The 22,733-nt window shown below is 39.5% G+C and overlaps 1 protein-coding gene across 2 annotated transcripts in view; it reads left to right on the top strand.

The window, feature by feature from the left end:
- The window catches only part of C4B (complement C4B (Chido blood group)), an 876,141-nt gene that overhangs the window by 818,925 nt on the left and 34,483 nt on the right, over positions 1-22,733 (top strand). For both annotated transcript variants that reach the window (XM_044083184.1, XM_044083183.1), the window contains exons 37-39: positions 10,937-11,026; positions 12,688-12,780; positions 13,623-13,706. In XM_044083184.1, coding sequence (XP_043939119.1) covers positions 10,937-11,026; positions 12,688-12,780; positions 13,623-13,706 — 267 coding nt within the window. The remainder of the gene's footprint in view (positions 1-10,936; positions 11,027-12,687; positions 12,781-13,622; positions 13,707-22,733) is intronic.

The raw sequence follows: 22,733 nt of genomic DNA, 5'->3' as shown, positions 1-22,733 counted from the left end.
GTTCTATCTGTGAGCCAGTTTGCAACCCACCTAGTGAGTTTTTCTATGACTCCTGAGTGGGGAATGGTATCAAAGGCCTTGGCCAGGTCAAGGTATGTGGTATGAACCACCTTGCCTTCATCCACAGCTCTGGTGACTGACTCGAAGAAGTTGACCAAGTTGAGCAGGCATGACCTACCCTTCACAAAACCAAACTGTGTAGGATCCAAAGTTTGGTGATCCCCTATGTCCTTGTTTATTAGGTCCATGATGATGCGTTCCTTATCTTTGCATATCAGACTTGTCAGGCTAATTGGGTGATAATTCCCAGGGTCTGTAGTCACTCCTCCTTTGTGGAGTTGGATAAATGCAGCAGTGTGTCATTTGATAGGGACAAAGCCTGAAGTGAGGCTGTGATTGAATAGGGCACACAGGTGAGGTGCCAGTTCACGCTGTAGTTCATGTAGAACACAGCCAGGGATATTGCCAGGTCCCATATAAACTGTATTCTTGGCCTTGGACAGTTCTGTTTTAACCTGTGAAACAGTAATACTGGGTCTCTAGCAATCTACTGGTATTGTGATTGGTCCTTTTAAGGGGGGGTAAAGTTAGCACTGAATTTGTTGTCCAGTATATTGGCAATATATGTTGGCTCAGTATAGGAGGTACCATTGTGCAGTAGCTCAGAACAAATCTGAGTATTGCCATGGAACTTCTTTACATAACTATAGAAGGCCTTGTGGTTGTCTTTACTATCTGCTGCAATTCTGTTTTCATAGCTAGCTTTAGAGGATTTGATGAGGGATCTCAACCTTTTGTTGACGCTGATAAGGGAGTTTTTCCAGTCTTGGGACTTTGCCTTATTCCACATCAGTTTCCTTCTTCTGTTGTAGAGTTTGTTTATGGCAGGGAACCACCAGATTGACTTCCTTTTTTTTTTTTGAGGAGAGCATCTTAGTTCTATTGGGTATAGCGAGATCCTTGCATTTGTGTACATGTTCATACAGTGCATTGGAGTATGATTCGGCAGTCATGCAACTATTCTCCATTTGCATGGGTGCTGTGAAGTTAGTCACCTCTGTTTTTAGGAGTCCAAAGTTAGCTTTGGAGACATTTTTCTTGGTGGTTAGATGGGAGGGTGGCCTAATGGATCTTTGTGGGGTAGGGGTGGGATGTGGATTTCCAAGGTGATTAGTTTGTGGTTGGATCTAACCAGGGAGGCGTTGACTATTGGTGTAGAGCAACGATTGTCCATGTTAGTAATGACGAGGTCAAGGATGTTGCTACCCCTAGTGGGAGTAAGAACGAGCTGGTCCAGAGCATTGGAATTAATGAATTCCAGAAAACATTGGGCAAGTAGTAGTTTTCCCAGTTAATGGAGGGGTAGTTGAAGTCGCCTAGTATAAGAGTGTTAGGTTGGACCCTAATACTCTCCAGGGTGCTTAGGAATGTGGGGTTTGAGTCTTGGGACATGATTGGGGACCTATAGCAGGCTGCGACCTGAATCACTGTCTAACCCAGTGTTAGCTGCACCTGAAGTGTCTCAGATGCGTTATATTGAGCTACCATTCTGGAGGTGTGCGCATCCTTTATGAATATGGAAACACCACCGTCTTTGGAGCTTCGGTCTAAGTTTTGGGGCCAAAAAGTGTGGAATGAGTTATAGCCAGGTAGTGCAGGGGTGCTTTCTGCTACCTTGAACTAGGTCTCTGTTACAGCACAAATGTCGATGTTCTCCATTTTAAGAAGTGCTTTGAGCAAGTGCATTTTTAGATTTAGACTTCTAGCGTTGAGTAGCATGACTCTCAGATTGCATTTGTTTGTGGCTGCTATGGTGGTAATTTGGTCTTTGGAACCCCACCTAAAAAGGCACTATAGGGGTGGGAAGAGCCTTGGCCAGTATCCAGAAGCACAGGGGTGACAGATGCAGGCCATCTCTGGCAAAGTATTGAGGTCTGTCAGTCATGTCATCCCAGGCAGACAGATACTGGATCCCCTTAGAATGACACCAGAAACTTAGCCAATTGTTGAAATCAATCATTTTCTGCTTGTACTGTGGTATCATTCTGGGCGATTCTAGGATGCTGCTTAGGGCTAGAGTCATACCCGCCTGGGCTATATAATCTAAGAGCTCCTCCATGTCTCTTTTCATGTAGTCCAGGGAGGTACATCTCAGGTCATTCACACCCACATGTACAAAGACAGAGTCATATTTGTACCTGTTGTTGAGGGACCTGAGTGCATGTGTTATGTGGCGGATCCTGGCACCTGACAGGCAGCTGACTGTCACTTTCTCCTTATTCAACCTAGTGAGTGGGACATCAGTGTGCCTCACTATCGAGTCACCTATGACTAGTGTGCTGGGCATGCTGCTTTGCCTTAGGGGCTTTGGTTGAGTGGCACACTGTTTAGGAGAGTTATGTGTCTCGTCATTAGTGTTGTGTTGTGGTGGTCGGGTGGATTTCTGCCTTGGAGGTCTCTGCTGTTTGTGTAGATTATTATTGAGAGCCTCCACGAATGTGGGTGTGTGGTTTGTGTTTTTATGTGAAGGCAGCGCTGGTGTGTGTTCTGGAGGGCTATGTGTTCCATGTGGTGTGGTGCAAGTGTTGACCTTCTCCTCTTAACCAGCTATTCCGATCTTGGCTGCAGAGTGCATGGCTTCCAATTTGGATATATAAGTGCATCTCTCACAAGTCTGAGTGTTGGGTGGTAAGAGGAGAGTGTTGTCAGTGTACATGAGGCAGTTGCTAAATTGCCTCAGGATGCCCAAGTTCACCAGGTTAATAGGAGAAAGCACAGGGAACTGACCTTTAAACCTTTGATAGTCTACTAACTCACACACACACACACACACACACACACACACACACACACACACACACACACACACACACACACACACACACACACACACACACACACACATACACACACACACATATAAACTCATTAATCAGACAGCCAAAATGCTAGATCACAAAAAGGTTAAAAGCATTTAGTTGAGTGAGTTGTGAGCACCATTGTAAATTGTAAAAGAAAGATCCAAACAGCAGCTCCACACATCCTGGTACTTATATCACTAATCGCACAACAGTGGAGAAAATAAAAAAATGCCTGATACCCTCAGTCCAATGATGTCACACTAAAAGCAGCATTGCATGTTCAAAGAAACATAAATGAATAAAAATACTTTGCGATTCACATTTTGATATTGAAAGTCCTATGCGTATATATTCGTACAGATAGGTAGATATAGACAGAGTAGTTTCAGTTACACTGTGTGTTTGTATGTGTGTAAGTGTGTATAAACTATATGTATATAAATTTATATAAAAAAACAATATGTAAAAATACCAGAACAGATACATTAAATAACCTTATCCAATGAAATAACCCGGAAAAAAAAGTTTTCTACAAGACAGTAAGCACCCCTCCCCCATTTCTGCTATGACACTACAGTTCAGAAAAGGGTAAAGCACCCTTACCTCCACCTTTGTGTGATCGCACATAATGGTAGTCACAAAATAAGTATTCAAACTATTCAAAAAGGAGCAAAAAAAAAATAACCTCCCAAAACAGCAATACCCCCCAAAAAGCATAGCATAATTCACCATCCTGTTGCTGTCCCTAACCCCAGCCTTGCACATTACTATACGAAAATGATGGTACTTATTAAATTATTATTATTTTTTAAATTTATTAATCACAAAGGAAAGCCTTTGGTTCTGTTTTACATTAATGTAGTTTTGATATTTTTATTTTCAGTGTTAATTGGGTTTTTGATATGAAGGTATGAAGACATTGATGTAATGTGTGCCAATTTCTTCATACTGATATTAACACATATAATCATTTGTATATATATATATATATATATATATATATATATATATATATATATATATATATATATATATATATATATATATAGTTCCACTTCATATCATCAAATATTTATCATTGCAAAACATCAAGACCAAATCGTCGAAAACTCAAATCGTTGAAAACCCATATCATCAAATCTCAAATCATTGAAAACTATAAAGCAACTAGAAATAACATTCCACAGAGTTTGTACTACATTTATGCAGGGGCAACCTCATGTGGGGCTCTGCCCCACACCCTCAGAATAAATATACCAACTCCAAGGTCGCACTACAGTGGGGGGAAAAAGTAGTCTCCTAACCCCACTGTAGTGTGACCTTGGAGTTGGTATATTTAATTATGGGGCATGTGGGGGGGCAGTGCCCCCACATGGGGGTGCAGGGGGGCTTGCCCTCCTGCATAAATGTAATAAACAGTGTCTGGGATGTCATTTCTAGTTGCTTTATAGTTTTCAATGATTTGAGATTCGATGATATGGGTTTTTGACTATTTGAGTTTTCGACGATTTGGTCTCGATGTTTTGCAATTCGATGAAATGAAATTTCGATGATATGAAGTGGAACCATATATATATATATATATATATATATATATATATATATATATATATATAATGTGTATACTTACAGTTCATCAAAACAGACAAATGTTAAAGTTGCTAACATCAACAACTTTGAAGATTTGCACCCCCACATCCCCTTCTAGCTTTATGTTCTAATTATGAGATCACACAATACCAGGAAAAGATATGTTCCCCAACCACAGTAATATAATGATCTCGCACATCTGTTGACCATCTGTTTAGTCAACCAAATTGTGTCAACTAAACAGATGTTGATGTTAGCAACATTTCATGTTATTACTGGTCTCATGTATATAACGGTGTGTATGGATGTACATACACTGTAGCTAGCTAGAATACCAATTATTATTTTATTATTCATTTCTTACCCTGAACAGTGGTGTTTTTGCAGTATCTGTTTAGTTATACTTCCATGTCCAAATGCTAGTGAAACCCACTGTACTTTCATTTCTCCATGTACATTCTTGTATCTTGTGCCTTTATTCTATTTCTTAATATTTCTGCTTCATCTCTAAATTGAAGACCCTAGAATACCAGTCATGGTTCTCTGACTTTTCAGGCTTGCTAGTTGTTGCTGAAGCACCTACCAAGGGGAGAAAATGCTGAGAGAAGAAAAGGAGCCACTTTTGTGATTTTAAGTATTTTCTTCTGATTTTTTGTTAAGTTTTACTGCTTTACTTTTGGCATTTTCCAGCTTGCTAAAGTTTATATCTGTAACAGTAACAGTACTTGGAACACATCTAGAGCCTATTTACTGCATTTCCTGTGTTGCACTTAATTTAAAATCGTTTTTTCTCTAAAAACTGCATTTTACCTGATTTTGGCCTAGCACTCAAGTGTGGGGTCATTTATTGCACTGTTGTGATTATTTTGCTGCTTGTGTATCTCTGCTACCTTTAAACTACAACAAAAAGAAAAAAAAAAACTAAAAAATCTTGCCTTTTTCCCACTTTCTGAAAGTTAAGAAAGTTCAGTTACAGATTTGCTGTTCTGAACTGTTTGGAAGTTTCTAAAAGGCCAGTGCTTGCTTTGGCTAAAGGGAAGTCTCTGTGTTCACCAGTGGGAGTGGTTAACACTGAACAGCCTGCCTGTCCCTGGAGGAGTGGTTACTACCTAGAAGCTGTAGTTTTATTGGCCATTTTGGGTCAATTCTAAACTCCTTGATCTCTCTTAAAACCCTACAACTCTGCTTTGCGACTGACTTGAGCAGCGCCTTTGCGGGTTTTGCTTGCTGAGCAGCGATCAGGCAGCCACCTAAACAGGTTTAAACTATTCCAGGCTCCACAAAGTCTGCTCTTCACTTTTTCCCTTAGAACTGTTCAAACTCTCAAAGTAATCACTCTATTCTCTTTCTAAAGCCCTGCACTTGCTCAGCTCTTATAAGGAAACACTAACTAACTAAAGCACTACACCCTCCTTGACTTCTCATAAGTATTAGGCTCCCGATTGGTCCTTCCTGATCAAGTGAAAAATCAGTTCCCTTCCCTAATCTGATCAGTAAAAAAACAGTTCCCTATACTAATCTGGTATGTCCAAGGGTCAGTTTCAAGGTTACTCTCCAGTCCAGCTGGTGAATCTGGGAATTTTGAGGCAATGTTACAATTGCCTTATGTACACAGACAACCCTCTCCTCCTTCCAACAAACTCTAATACATGTGAGAGATACAGTTACACAGCCAAACTGGAGGCCGAGCTCTCTCAACCCAAGACTGGCACAGTCAGTCAGGAGGAAAAGGTAACCAGCCACACCACAAATCCAGTCTCACACAGACCTATTGCATCTGCATACCCAACACATAAACACACAAAAACATACGGCTCTAAATAAAAATCTGCCTAAACAGCAAAGACCTCCTAAGCAGATATCCATGCAACAGCCACCCCTCAACAATACCCATGAATCACATATCTCACAAAATCAGTGTGCCTCACAGTCACAGCCCTTAAGGACAAACAACACACCAAATACACTTGTTATAGGGGACTCTATTGTCCGGCACACTGATCGCCCCCGCCATCAGACTGAACAAGGAGAAGGTCACTGTAAGCTGCCTGTCAGGTGCCAGGATCCGCCACATAATGCAAGCACTCAGGTCACTCCAAAGCAAGTATAAGTATGCCTCCGTCATTGTCCATGCTGGTGTGAATGACCTGATCCCTGGACTACATGAAAAGAGACATAGAGGAGCTCTCTGACCATGTAGCCCAGGCTCTTATGACCCTGACCTTGAGTAGCATCTTGCCCTCACCAAGAATGATGCCACAGTATAAAGACAAAATGATCAGTTTCAACAATTGGCTAAAGTATTGATGTCATTCAAAGGGGATCCAGTATCTGTCAGCCTGGGATGACATGCTTGACAAGCCACGTTGCTTCGCTAGGGAAGGCTTGCACCTGTCACCCTTAGGCTTTCATATACTAGCCAAGGCTCTTGCCACCCCCATAGTGCCTTTTTTAGGCAAGGCTCAAAGGACAAACCCACATCCATAGACAATCCAAGGATAAAAAAATTAAAGGTAATGCTGCTCAATGCCAGAAGTCTAAACCTCAAGATGCACACACTTGAGGCTCTCCTCAGTATGGAGAAAATTGATGTCTGTGCAGTAACAGAAACCTGGTTCAAGGCTCCTGAGAGCACCCCAGCACTACCAGGTTATAACTCATACCATGCGTTTCGGCCCCAAAACTCGGACCGAAGCACAAAAGGAGGGGGAGTATCTATATTCATCAAAGATACCTACACCTTCAGGTTAGTGGCACTGCATGAAGCATCGGAAACCATCCATGTGCAACTAACAGTGGGCAAAACTGCCTTTCAGTTTGTAGCCTGCTACAGAATACCCTCTCTATTACAGGAACCCCACTTGGCATTCCTGAGAACACTGGAGAATTTGAAGGTCTCTCCAAACACTATGTTATTGGGTGACTTCAACTACCCAAACATTGACTGGGAAAACTACTCAAGCCCAAACACCCTCGCCCAATGGTTCCTTGAATTTATAAACTCTAACACAATGGAACAACTAGTCACCACTCCCACAAGAGGGAACAACATATTGGACCTGGTCATCACCAACATGGGGACTCTATGTTCCACACCAGAGGTAAACCCCTCATTGGTAAGATCAGGCCATAAACAAATTTCCCTGGACATCCATATCCCGTCCCCACCCCCAGCCAAGGAAATCACTGTAAAGAATTTCTCAAAAGCCAACTCAAGACTGAGGTGGAATCCTTCAAAGCCCTGGGCCAGAGGATAATACAGCCCAATCCAGAATCCTTTACAAATGCATTCTATAAGCACCTGCAGGAATGCATGGATCGTGCTATCCCAAATAAAACCAAGACTCACTCCTCCAAAAACAGGAGACCGGTCTGGTGGACCCTGGCCATAAATAAACTATACAACAGAAGGAGGAAGCTACTACATGACAGAGCAAAATCCCAAAGGGAAGGCATCTCTGATCAGTATTAGCAAGAAACTTTGATCCCTCATAAAATCATCAAAGGCCAGTTTCGAAAGAAAAATTGCCCTAGACACTAAAGATAATCACAAGGCCTTCTTTAGTTATGTCAGGAACATGGGCAGAAACTCCCAGATATGCTCTGAATTGTTGCATAATGGTACAAAATATACCGAACCTACAGACATAGCCAACATCCTGGCAGACAGATTCAGTGCAAACTTCTCCCCCTTCCCCAAAGGAGCAAATGCCTATCCCAACTGAATGTAACCTCCTGACATCACAGATGCACAGGTGAAAGCTGCCCTCTCCAAAGCAAAAACACAGCATCTATGGGACACGGTGTCCCAGGCTGTGTCTCTCCAAGAAGAACTGAACCCTCACATTAAGTCACTGTTCAAACTTAGCCTCACTACAGGATATGTACCCAAAGAATGGTGTACAGCTACAGTGGTCCCACTCCACAAAGGTGGTGCCACAATGGACCCCGGAAACTATCGCCCCATAAGCCTGACTAGTCTGGTCTGTAAAGCTATGGTCATGGAACTCATAAACAAAGACATTGGGAGCTTCCAGACACTGGACCCTACCCAATTCGGCTTTGTTAAGGGCAGATCTTGCATCTTAAACCTAGTTGATTTCTTTGAAACAGTTACTAAAGCCATAGATGAGGGCAAGGTAGTCCACACAGCCTCCCTGGACCTGACACAATACCCCACTCGGGCATCATAAATAAGATTACCAGCTTAAATATCAACCCCTATATCACAAGATGGGTTGCAAACTGGCTCAGAGATAGAACCCACATGGTCAGAATCGCAGGTGCCATGTCCGAATCCAAACCAGTTACAAGTGGCGTCCCACAGGGCTCAGTTCTGGGACCTCTCTTGTTCGGTATATACTTCTCTGAGGTTCAGGCTAACACGGGGGGATTATGGCTGACAAAGTTCGCAGATGACTGCAAACTGGGGGCCATAATCGAATCTCCAGCTGACACAAGCATCCTCCAAAAGGATCTCACAGAGACGGATGCTTGGTGCCAGATCCACGGCCTCAAGCTAAATGCTAAAAAGTGCATAGTCATCCCATTTGGGAAAAACAAGGTGCCCACAAATGACCACATATGTGGTAATCCATTAAGTACGGAAGAAGTAATTAGAGATTTGGGGACCAACATAGATAGTAATCTCTCCTTTGATAATCACGTTGCCAAAGTGGTTAGAAAGGCCTTCTATATAGCCCACCTTATCACGAAAGGGTTCGCATCTAGATCAAGAGAGGTCATTGTGCCCCTCTACTCGTCACTCATCAGGCCCATAATTGAATACAATGCCCCTTCTGGGATGTACCTTACCCAACACCTGCAGCAACTGGAGAGACCCCAAAAGTACCTCACCAAGAGGATCATGGGCTACAAACAGATGTCCTATGCAGCTCGACTAAAGAAACTCCAGCTCTACTCAGTTGCTTACCGCCTACTCAGAGGTGATCTATGCCTGACGTACAAAGCCATGTCAAACCCAGAATTAATGGACATGCTCCACCTCAAAAAATCCAAGTCCCTTAGAGCTACACACTCCAGGGACCTAAACCTCAGCACAAAAATAAATAGGACATGCTGGAGGGACAGATTAATTTCCCAGAGGCTCCCCTCACTCTGGAATAGAATCCCAATTCATGTTAGACATAGCCCCTCGCTGACCCTCTTCAAGCGAAATCTGGACACGTGGATGGGAAAATCGCAAATTCACCCCTGGGATATCTTCTGTGTCCCTGCTAGACAGAGGCACAGTAAACTAATCTTAAAAGGGTACCTTCTGTGACCTACTTTACAGAGGCACAGTAGGCTAATCTAATAGGGAGGCAGAAGCCAAATACACTCTGGCTAGGCTTATAAATGCCCTAGGGCAGATAGCCTAGTATCTACCTATGAATCATGAACCTATGCTTATCCTTTTTCTGTGACCACATCAGAGTCTTTCAAGGCTCACAATACTTCCAAACATTCTGTCTAATTGCTGCTATTTATTTTTCTCCCTCTTCAGGAAAAGCAAAAGTACTAAATATTGTGAAGGATTCTGCCCTAAGAAGATACAGATATATGACACTGTAACTTTTTACACTTCTGTGCTCTTTTACTCACAGTGATTAAATTTCAGGATCCAAAGCTTGCAGTTTGTCTGCATTTAATTATAGTAAGAGAATTTGTGGTGGCTGCAGCTAGACTATTTTTGTTACTGTAAATTGTTCTTATATACTTTTAAACGCACAAACTCTTGAAAGCAGATATTTTCTTATATTCTGCATGATGGCTCCAGGATACAGAGGGATGAAGCCATGACTACGGCCTAGAACTTGGTTTTGATTAGATAGTCAGGTGATGGAATAGCCAATTTCTCTTTTCTGGAAGAAGTAGCACATGATCTGCACCTTCCTCCAGAAATGTCATTGCATTTAAATTTACATCCCAAACTTCTTAATCTAACTACTGGGTAAAATGGATAAGAACAGTTGAACATACTATGGTCAGTTCCCCAAAGGAGTGTGTTACAACTGCAGGGTGACTGCTGCCCATTTAAAGTCTGTCAGCTGCCTGATTTGGAGCACTAGAATGGATGAGTGTATCATTGTCATTAACTTATGTCTACATGATAGCTTAAGGATGTGTAGTACTTTGGTACATGCTGGCACCCCAGAAATGGAACACCCCAGAAGAAAATGTTTGCTGTCCATAAGCTCTCTCTTTCGTAAGAATTAAACCACACTGGTCTCAAGCAAATAAATAGCGATTCACGGTGTAGGAGTGATGAAAATGGGATAAATGGTTACCTAAGTGTAACCGAAGAAGAGCAAACAAGTTCAACCAAAGGAAACAAAAAGGAACAGCTTCTAAAATTAAGAATGAATTATTTTTAAACTTTCATGCTAATACTAATAAAATAATAAACATTCAGACTGGCAATTGCCTATATCAAAAACGTAATGTTGTTCATGTTACAGCTTGTATTATTTTTCTTAACACAGGTCAAAAGTGCATTGTATTTTACAATGCCCCAGATCGTAGTACATTTGTGAATACTCTCTGCTCAGATGATGTGTGTCAGTGTGCTGAAGGTATGGAATCTAATTGCTGTAATCTGTAATCTACTGTTCACATATATGTGTATGCAAATGTAGAGACACACAGACACAAGCACACACACACACACACACACACACACACACACACACACACACACACACACACACACACACACACACACACACACACACACACACACACACACCAAATATATCTCTCTCTCTCTCTTTCTCTCTGTGCACATGTATACAGGCAAATCTGAAGAATCAGGCCCTAATGATGGAAAAACTGTTACTAAAGCATGCTGTCTGATGACTAGTCTTTTTATAGGCAATGACAATATAAGACCAGAAAAGAAATTCAGAGCTTTCCCTGATTTTAAAGGACATAAATAAAATTCCAAATTGTACCTTAGAATGTGTTTTAGCCCTCAAGAAATGTGTTATTTTCCGAAGAACATGAAATATAATGGTAAATAAAAACGCAGGAGTGTGTTTTATTAAAATTCATATTCTATTAGATAACTGAAGAGAATTAGTGTTTTATTTTTTATATGTTCAGAGGTTTGTAGGTTAATCGGTTATTACTAGGTTAATGGCACAAAAGCTTTTACAAGCCTAGACAATGATATCCAGGATATCGCAATTCCCCAGATATGGGATAGGGTAGTATCAACGTAGTGGGTCTTTGGGTGTTGGAGCCCTGAGTCCTTTTACAGAACGCCTCTCTCCATAAAGGACATGGGCAGTACCACTGTTTTTATTTTTATTTTTGTATTTATTCGTATTTTAGTTTAATCATTGTTGGCTGAGTAAATGCAGTATTTTAAACTTTTCCCTGAGTTTAGCCTTATTCATTATTTGGATTTGTCCATGATTATTATAGTAAGATGTTGACAACTATGCCTCTGGATAATGTGATAGTAATGTTTCCAATAATGAGAAAGGTATTTCTGATTTGATGGGTTTGAGCCTACAACACTGAAAAGTATGTCCAATTAGACATACACTGCAAACACTGATTACACTGGTGCTGGCTTTGACTGTACTGCAGGTGACCAAGGTTCAATAAGTAACCCCATGACATGGTAGTTAAGTGACCAAAGCCAGCATGCCCATATCAGGAGAGGTAACAAGGGGTACTCCAGTGTCTTAGTAAAATCCAAAATGTAAAAGTTAAGAATACATCTGGGCTAGGCACTGTACTGCAATCCATGTGGGTATGCGTGGGAGCACGTGCATTATGATAACGACCAACACTGTGATCACTGCATGGTGGATGTAAGTTCATGTGGACTGAGTAACTGGCTCATCCAGTAAAATGCTGCCATCATCTGCAACCATGGAAACTGCATTTTCTTCCTATCAGGATAGTGAACTGATTCAATTAGGGAAGGCTAGAGTTCAAATGATTATTTAAAACCATAAATAAAAAGGTTAATGCCAGAAAAAGCTACTGTATTTATTAAAAAGTGACAGCCTGATGTGGGATACCCACAGGAACAGTATATAGTCTGGTACCTGGATTTATACTTTATAGAACCCTCCTCCAGTATGTCAGGCCTACAAACTGCATTACCACTACTATGAAGACAGATATCAGATGTTCATCCACTGTTGTTAGTTGTTCAGCAACTTAATTTTGTTTTCATATAGGATAGCTTTTTCTAATTTATTTATTTTTTTAAATCTAGGACCATGTCCTATTTACAGAAAAACTTTTGATAAAGGCATGACAGAAGACAAACGTATGTCACATGCCTGCTACAGCCCCATCGTAGAATATGGTAAGTAAGCTAAACTGGGAAAAGTGCATTTTATCCACCCAATGACTAATGGAAAAGGCAAGACAATTGTTTATATTTACAGAGCCATTGTCTAGGTCTGAATGTTCAAACAACTTGTGATCAGCCTGTGTAGGGTGTACTGAACTGTTCTCTTCTGTTGTTACGAGCTGTGAAGGTACTAAAACAAGAAAGTCTCTTACATTTGCATGACAAGTTGTAGAATATTTGCTATGAAGATAATTCAAAACTTATTTTCCCCTGCAAATGTGCTGGTGTGATTAGAATTGCTGGTTATATTATTTTTGTAGAATATTGTGTAATAGTACTTAAGACACAAGCTGTTTGCATTCATTTTAGTTTAACAGGATATCACCCAAAGTCGCTTCTTTATTTGCAGAAGCATGCAAGGGAACTTAACCTTAAGGAAAGCTACAAACATTTTAAACAAATTTAAAATACAACAAAAGTAGTAGCTTGGATACATAAAATGATGATGACATTTAAATATGCCTAATCAGATTATAAATGTTCCTTATACTTCAAAAAGATGAAGATATGAATGCTAGCAATGCAGAAACACCTTACACTATACACACACACACACACACACACACACACACACACACACACACACACACACACACACACACACACACACACACACACACACACACACATATTCATATTAGCTGCTAGTGGAATACCAGTCATTAAGTTTGTTCTGATTTCAGTCAAACTATAGTTTCATGAACACAGTTATTTGTCACCAGACTTTTGCCATCAAATCTATTCATCCTTTCCCGTGTACTCATCTTATATCTAACTACTTATTTTTCTTCCAGGCTACAAAGTTAAAGTACTAAGAACAACACAGCAAAACAGTTTTGAAGTCTATATGTGTGAGGTAGTTGAACCTCTCAGAACTAGTAAGTGAAAAACATTTGTTTACTTTTATGTTTGTTTCTGTGCGGTCAAATAAATGTCTAATGTGTGAGGTTAATACTGCTCCATAAAATTGCCCTTATGGTACTATATTCAAAGTGCAATATTAAAGATGGTGACTCATGGTGTAACAGAAAATTCTTCCTGAACAAGCTTTGCCATAGAAGTCGTTCAAAGAACAAGCAACAACCCAGAAAGAGTCCCTCAGTTTGTTTAAGAATTAGGCCCTATCACTGGTGCTTCTTATTTTCTTGACTCTAGTCAACTTTAGAACAGAACTGCATGTGGCATCCCTGCAATTTCACTCATTAGTGATCTTTGGGATGAAGAAACGAATGGCATTAAACTGCAGTCTTGCAGCATACCTCCATCCATCCATCCATCCATCCATCCATCCATCCATCCATCCATCCATCCATCCATCCACTGTGCATTGTAGCACACCTATTACCATCTTAAAAAAGAGCTGCAGCTAGTTATCATTTCTATCCTTTTACTTTCTGCTTTTGATTAATATTTTAAATTGTTTATTTTTTTTTTTACAGATCTGATTTTTTTAAGTTCATTATACCTAGACCAACACAAATAAATTAGTTACAGGGTCTTCTCATTCATGGCTCCATCCCTACACAATATATTGTCCTCTAAAAAATAAGGTGGTTTCTGAAGTAGTTGAAATCAAGTTCTGTGTGGTGCATTTTTTGACACAAAATAAACATGACAATAGAAATCATTTAATCAAGCAAAATCTAGAAATGTATTTTATTAGCCTCACTTCTATACTACTACACTATATATTCTGATGGTCATGACCTATGTATTGTCGTTTACTCACTTGGTCAATAAGCTAGCCTTATTTAACTTATTTTGGTTATTGTAATGTGCGAGGCATTTAAGGGCATTTTCACCTACTAAGCATGTATTTTTAATCTTCTGTTTGGTACTGTTTATACGATCTGTATTTTCTAAAAAAATAATATGCACCTTTATTTCTTCTTGTGTCAGATCATGACTGAACTGGGTCATTTAGGACAAAAACAAACAAGGAAACAACTGCTGATGTCTAATGAAGGTCATTTGATTATTTATGGATGAAATCCTTTATGTTTATCAGTGGTTGCAATAAACTTGGTTTAATGATTGACGAGGCAGTCATTTCCTTGGATTAGCCAAACCATGTTTGTTCATTTAAGACAGTTTGGCTATGCTGTTACTAAAAGAATGAATAAATAAACACAACAGTTAAGAAAGGTTGCCTCTTATTGTATATAGTTTGCATCTCCTTAAGTACGTCATGCAACAGATCATATAATCATTCAGCTTCAGGCAATTTTCTGCTTTGTCAGTAACTTATTCAGCTATATTGATATGGTTCTTTGGGGCATCTTTGATGCTGTGTCTGTAAGAGGTCAGTAACAGTACAGGAAGAAACCCAGAGATACTGCATAGTTTTCAGAAGTGGTGCAAATGTGACTGGAGTCAGTTCCCATGTTCAGCATCTGTATCATTGTATTTTACTTGGAGCAAGCACAATTAAGAAGATAATACTCTTAACTGCCAACCATGCTATACTTACTTCAAAATTATGAAAAGATGAAAAACAAAACAAAAAAAACTGAATTATGAAACCTGTCAGCAAAACAATGTCAAAGCAAATAAAACCAGCAGAAAACATCCACAGATCTAAACAAAACCATGAAATGGTTTCATTACTGATCATAAAACCAAAAAAAACTCAATAATCTGAATTGCCAAAACCCAATGTGTAAAAGAAAAAATACCAAAAAATGTGTTTTTTTTCATGGGGACAAGACCCCCATGCCCTCAAACGTATATAATTTCATGGTAAAACAAGTTGAAGAAGGGAGAAATTTCCTAACAAAGGGCATCACCCACTAGCCCCCACTTAAATAAATCATAGAGGATGATTTCTTATGGAAAACAGCAGTCTGCATTCTGTTCTTTGGCTTCTTGTGTCTCAATTGACCCTTGAAGAATCACAATTCTTCTACCTGGAGAACCTCTGAACTACCATTAAATGTTACATGTAATTTTTGGACAATAGTCTCATCATCCACTTTGTTCAAAGCAGATAATTATTGGGTATTCAAGTAAATTAAACTCTGCCACACTATTGCACTTTGCAGTCAGCAGAAATTTTCATCATGGCATCAATTTTGCCACTAAAACAACCAAGGTCTTTGGTTCTTCAAGAAAATCTTTCCCCAGATTGAAAACAATGTCTATTAAGGTATGGTCTTTCTATGGCTGCTTCTGATATTTACCAGAAATCAAGAGCCATGAGGGCAAAGCATAAGTCATACTTTTGAAGACAGATATTCACGCAGACAATTTAGAATTGTATTTGTATAGTCACAGCGCAGAATATTTGCATGATCATGAAACAGACAGCTCACAGAGAGGACGTGCATGGCAATTCAGTGAAAATTAGCAATGCATTAATTGCTTCCACTATGAGCTGACAAAACTGAGCACATAAGGATCGGAACCCCTGATCTGCATTTGTCAAAAAAAGGCCAAAAAACATGAAGTGTTTTGGAAGGGGGCAACCCCCTGCACCCCTACATGTGTGGTTGTTATCCTAGTACACACATATGAACCTATGAATCTATAATAAGGTGGCAGAAACTGTATGGCTGGTGCTGTGGCCCTGGGATAAGATGAATCTCACCTTATCTATTTAAATGAAGCATGGTGTGTTAAGGTTTGTAGAGATGTCTTTTTGTTTGGAGTTGTGGGGTATGTGTACTGCAGTGATACCTAAATTACTGTGCATATCATTGAAGCAAGCATGTTTTTAAAATATGGGGAGAAGTTCAATATTAACGTCTAGGGGGCTGACTGAGATGCGGTGTGTGTAAGACGGTTGTATCATTTTTAGCGTACCTGTTATGTAAATGAAAAGAAGGAGGAGGGAAGAGATGGAGAATCATGTCATTGTTAATGAAAGATGTGACAGGGTTTAGGAATTGAAAGGGGCTGATGGGTAAAAAAGCAAGCAGGTGAAAAAGATAAAATAGGGATTGTTAGGAGGTAAGTGTGGCAATATTTAGTGAGTTGAAAAAAGTGCTTTATGACTGGTATTGAACAGAATTGTAGGAGTGATATGTTAGAGTGGTAGGAACTGTAGGTATATTTAGTGAGGAAGAAAAGGTGAGGAGGAAGGGCAGATTAGGGAAGTAGAGAGGTCAGTGAGGGAGGATAGTGAGTTTCAGAAGAAAAGGAGAAGAGATGAGATAGAGGAAATGCTTTTCTACCCTGCTAGGGATGAGAGAATGGGGTGAGAAAAAATGGTTTAGGGGAATGGTTTGGTATAGATGCACTAGTAGTTAGGTGGCTGGAAATAGAAAGAGAGGAAGTCTGTGGGCAAGAGATAGCAAGAGTGAGGGACTTAACTACCATTTAGGCAAAGGGATGGGAGGATGAATACTGGTAACTGCAGGATTTAGGGGAAGAGAAACAGTTGTGATGGAAATCTAGACTGCAAAAGGAATTAAATATTACAGATAAAGTGGAGTAAGTAAGAAAGGTATGTTGGGGGGTAGGGGAAGGAGAAAGTCAGCTAAGGAGGAATAGACTAGCTGCCACCTAGGCTGAAGAGGAGAGATAGCTTGTTGAATAGGACATCCTGCCTGCCACCTAGGTAATAGAAATATTTAGAAAAGGGAAAAGGAGGCTAGCTAGCTGCCACCTAGGCTGGAGAGGTGAGTAAGTTGGAGTGAAGTTATTTTTAAGGAGGTTTGTGTTCTTAGCTGCCATCTAGGCTTGTGGAAGGATTGGTTTGTGAGGTAACAGGAAAAAAAAGACTGTTGGCAGAAGAGACAATAGTTAGAGATAATGTTTGATATAGTTTATGTGCTATGTAGTGTGGTAAGGGGGTAATTTAGTGCTGGAGATTAGAGGGATGCTGGTGTAACAGGCCAAAAACATAGAACTAGACTAGGGGTTTTAAGTATTAGAAATTTAGATAGGTGTGATGAAGAGTTGGACTGTGGTTGGAGGGTTGTATGTTGGACTGCGGAATACGATGAATGTGACTGGAATCTAGAGAGGGAGGGAGGAGATGTGAAGAGGTAGATAAAGTGTGGGGGAGTGGAGGGCAAAGTGAAGCCAAGCACAGCATGACTGAGGAGAGCATGGTTTCACCCCTCCCCTCCCACACACTGCATTCTCCAGAATAAGTCAGTGAAAGGGGGACATAGACAGTAATGTGCAGAAATGTTAAAATTGTCTTAGTGCAGCATATAGCTATAATTCAGGAGTCCCATGGAACCATGGAAATGGGAAAGCAACTGCTGTCATGGCAATGCTGTGCAGAGGACCCTAACAGGTCATCCTTTCCAAGGAGAGTCTTCTGTGACAGCAGAATGGTGGATGGTTTGGGTAGCAGTTGAGAGGTTTGCTATCTCAAGCAGAGGAAAGATTCCCAGCAGGAAATGTCATATTAAGTAAAAGAAGAGATAATTCTATGTAACATTCCAGAAGGGTTATGGAGGAAACCTGCCACTGATCTGCATCAGATTAAATATTTTCATTTCCTAATAGACACAGATTACTAGTCAAAACATCCAAAAATTATAGACACCATCCATAATTCACTCATTTTCTTACTTAAATCAGTAAATCTAAGGCATAGGATTTCAGATATTCTTATCTTTGACAGTGATTTGTGAGGCATGAGTGTCACATATTTGCACATAAATGAGAGATCAAACATATTACCACCAGTCCAATATATCCAGAATCCAAAGGACACATAGAAGGAAACATGCAAGCAGTTTAAATCTTATGAGGTAGTGCACTGGTAGTGCAAACTACACGTGTTATCTTCCTCTGCTGGGACTCACAATGCTCCGCTGCACTTGCTGCACTCCTTCACAATTACTGATGGCAGGAAGACCTGGGCCGAAAGTGCCAGTGCTGCTTAAACATGGCGCTGTATCAAATGTGCCAGTGCTGCTTAAACATGGCAAGAGAGCAGGCGAAGGTCAGCGTACAAAGCATGGAGATCAGAACTGAAGCTGGGGGACCAGGCCAAAAGTGCCAGTATGGAGATCAGAACTGAAGCTGGGGGACCAGGCCAAAAGTGCCAGTGCTGCTTAAACATGGCGCTGTATCAAATGTAAGGGAAGGCAGACGAAGGTCAGCGTACAAAGCATGGAGATCAGAACTGAAGCTGGGGGAGTTATAGTGCTACACCTGATATTTCCAATGGCCTTTGGAAAGGCATTTCTAGCCATAGCTTATAATATTGCATCTTCAAGCTCTTTGTGCATAAAGTATAAAAAAGGATGCTTATGCTAACATTTTATTGGCCTGGGACTGCAAAGGGTACTAGTAAGTATGACAAAATTGTGAACAGTATAAAAAGGTGAGTAAGCTAGGAAATAAAAGCAAGGTATGCACAACCTGTAGAGCATCAGGTAGGCATAGAAACCAATGGACAAACAAAAGGGCAGTTTTTATCATTTTTGGCAAGAGCATGCCATTTAAAAGTGATAACTGTATCTTGTTATCAATGCTGAATACAATGTTTCAGATTAAGAAACTGGGGGAGTCTAACTACAAATGTACCTTTTACCACAAACTTAATTTCTTTAGAACGTTTTCAAAAAAACATGAATGGGAATCTAATAATGGGAATCTGTAAAAAGCCTTAACATGTTTATAAAATTTAATCTATATTCCTGGTGGTAAAATGTAAGTGAAGTGAAGTGAACTAAGCTGTACTTAATTTAAAAAGTAATAATTATTTCAAAGATAAAAGAAGTTACATTGTAATTGCCTTTTAATAGGTGTGTATTATTTAAAAGAGATGTGTGAAATTATACTTAGAATAGTAGTCTGCATTTGTTACTGTGGCAATATCTTACAATTTGAAAATGAAGCTATGTCTGTCCCTTGACTGTCCACACTTCTGCATAAAGTCTAATGCTGCTTGGAAGATGTTGTGCTAGGTCATATGGTGATGCCTTATTTGGACAGCAGCTTGCTAAGTCTCCCCCAGAAGTATGTATCTGTGGAAACAAGGGAACATCTTCAATAATTTAAAATGAAATCACAGAAAATCCTGTCAGTGACTTATATAAAATTGGAAGGAGAGAGAGAGAAACAGAAAGATACAGAGTTAATTCAAGTCAGTTATTGCTTTGTCTGCTGGAGACACATTTGCTAGATGCTTTATCAGGCGGATATACAAATGAAGGCAAAGTATTTTGATTGTAGAAATTCTACAAATTCTCTTTCGATATTGAGTGCTAATGATGTATATTTTAGTTAAAAGAAGTTAATATTTAGATCAGATCAGATACTGCCTACTGCATGTCCCGTCTCTCTTTAGAATTGTCAGTGTTCATTCTTTGTGCAGAACTATAGTACCTACTTATTTACTTTTCAGGTATAATGCTTTATATTCTTTCCAAAAAAATATTGAATTCTTAAAAGCATGAGTCTGGTGATTTATTTATTGGCTTATAGGTATGCTTGTTGAACTGGTCCACAAATAGCTGTGTAACAACTTATATCTTTAATACTGTGTGACAAACTGACAGACATATAGTTTTCACATGTTACTATATACTACTCACATTTTTTTTTTCAAATGGTCCATGGTAATACAGTATTTATTTAAATCAATATGGCCTCTACCCCTTTTTCAGGAACCTGGAAAAGAACAGCAATGAAGTGAATATAATATATTTTAAAACAGTGGATGCTAACCTGGGCTTCTATATGCTTCATAGCTGTTTGTTCAACAGATATTCTTGGGAAGACCTCCCTGTCTCAGGAATTTACATCTATAGTGTCTTGATATTATGGACAGAATGATATTTTTCACCCAGAATGTCATTACGTATTGCCAAGACATGGATGGCAGAAAGTGTTTCAGGATGATACCAATTTTGAACCTGTGCCACTTGGAAAGAAAACTCCTTTAAGACAATCCAAACCTTTCCTGTAGCATCTTTCCTGCCATCTCAGATATGGGAGCTGACCTAAGGTATCAGAATATCTGGGGAGCTGATATCATCTATGTGATAAACATGTTAGTGACAACTTCTCTCTAAAGTAAACAGTGCAATTCAGAGTATAGAAGCAGCTATAATGCCTGCTAGCATTCATGTTGGAGTAAGATTTGCAGGAGAATAATGGCTATGAAAAGAAAGATAAATTTATTGATTAAGGACAGAATCACATTGTCCCGTATGTAACGTCTCATTAAACGTATGCTCTAGGCCATACATTTCAACCTTTTAGCACAAGAAATCTAGACAAAGACAAACATGTGCATGTGTGTGTGTGGGGGGTACAAAGATCCAAAAATAGGGACAAATTTTAAATGTTGTTCTTATAATCTTAAAAAAGTTGCTAGACCAAATGTTTTTGTGTTACCATACATTTTTATAAAGATATGACATCTGAAACTCACATCTCTCTCATTATTTAGTGAATTCATTCCTCACTAATTTTCCAGAAAACCACACATTTTATGAGGAATAGACCAAATATATAAGGGAAAAATGTGGTCATTCTGTGAAATTCAGGACAGTTGTGAAGTATGCTCTATGCTGACCCTGTCCAAACTGTAAGCTAACTTTAGAGTCATAGGGGATTGCCATCTGATGGAAGAATCTGGTTGGTTCAGTGCTCTGAGCAAGGCAGTCTAGCAGGCCTTAATAACCTGCTAAAATACACAGTATACTTCTGTTTTGGTATTTTAAGTTATTGTACAGTGATTAGATTATTCTCTTTCTATACTGTTCAAGATTAGGAGTATTTTAGAATGCTGATTTTCAAATGATAATTTGATAGGTTCTAAAACTGATTCATTAAAATGCAAATACAGTCTGCTTCTTCCTTCTTCTGTGTTTTATTACCTAATATATGTGAGTTCTCTTCAATTTAATTTGGGATTAAAATACTTAGTTATCACTGTATGAAGGTTGCACTTCTAACAATGTCATGCGTTACTGAACGTTGGCTATACATCAAACTAGATAAATGAAGTTAGCTTTATAAAACAAGATAAAACACACACACACACACACACACACACACGAAAATAACTTTATGGTAGATAAATGAAGTTAGCTTTATAAAACACGATAATAAAACACACACACACACACACACACACACACACACACACACACACACACACACACACACACACACACACACACACACACACACACACACACACACACACACACACCAAAATAACTTTATGGCACATTTATCAATTTAGTAGGAAATAGAAAATATTAAATCTTAGATGCTTATGTTACTAACATTTACTTTTTCCGTGGTGCCATAGTCACTTGGATGAAGAAAGATCAGGGGAATTAAGGAGCTGCACTTTCACCTTATCTTATAATACCCATTGTAGCATTCCTTCACCACTTAGGATTGAAATACTGTGTTACAGGACTTGTCTTCACGGGTCTTTTCTCTTCCAGTTGAACAGCAAGGCCTGATATACATAGGTTCATAGGTTAATGCTAAGCTAATTGCCCTTGCGAGCCATTTTAAGCCTAGCCAATTATCCCTTGTGAGATTCAAACCCTGCACCTTGTGTTTATAAGGCAAACACCTTAACCATTATGTCCAAACCTGTTTTGAACACAGCTTTGTTTGAAATGCTGTGCTTCGAGACCGATAAAACATGATCACAAGCATACTTCTTTGACTCATGAATAATTTCCAAGGTCAGAGGCATGTCTATAGGCACAGATGAGCCCCAGTCCTTTTTTGGAGTCTTTTCATTTAGTATAGTATCATACTAGTCTTCCTCAGAAATACCTAGTCCTGCTTCCTTCCTAGACGTTGTTCAGTGTGCCTTCTTAAAATTATTTCATTGCAGATTTCTAAACAGGACAAGTCAGATAAATAATATCCAGTATTTTTCCAGATGTCCATTCTTTTTCACATGCTTGTTTGTTATAGTACTTCTTCTACATGATTTATTTTGCACAAACTTTCTTTGTGAG

The sequence above is a fragment of the Protopterus annectens genome, chromosome 9.part0 (assembly GCF_019279795.1).
Source record: "Protopterus annectens isolate FY-2018-M chromosome 9.part0, PAN1.0, whole genome shotgun sequence".
Taxonomy (NCBI): Eukaryota; Metazoa; Chordata; order Ceratodontiformes; family Protopteridae; genus Protopterus; species Protopterus annectens.
The sequence above is the reverse complement of the archived record's forward strand: the minus strand, read 5'-3'. Positions and strand labels throughout refer to the sequence as shown.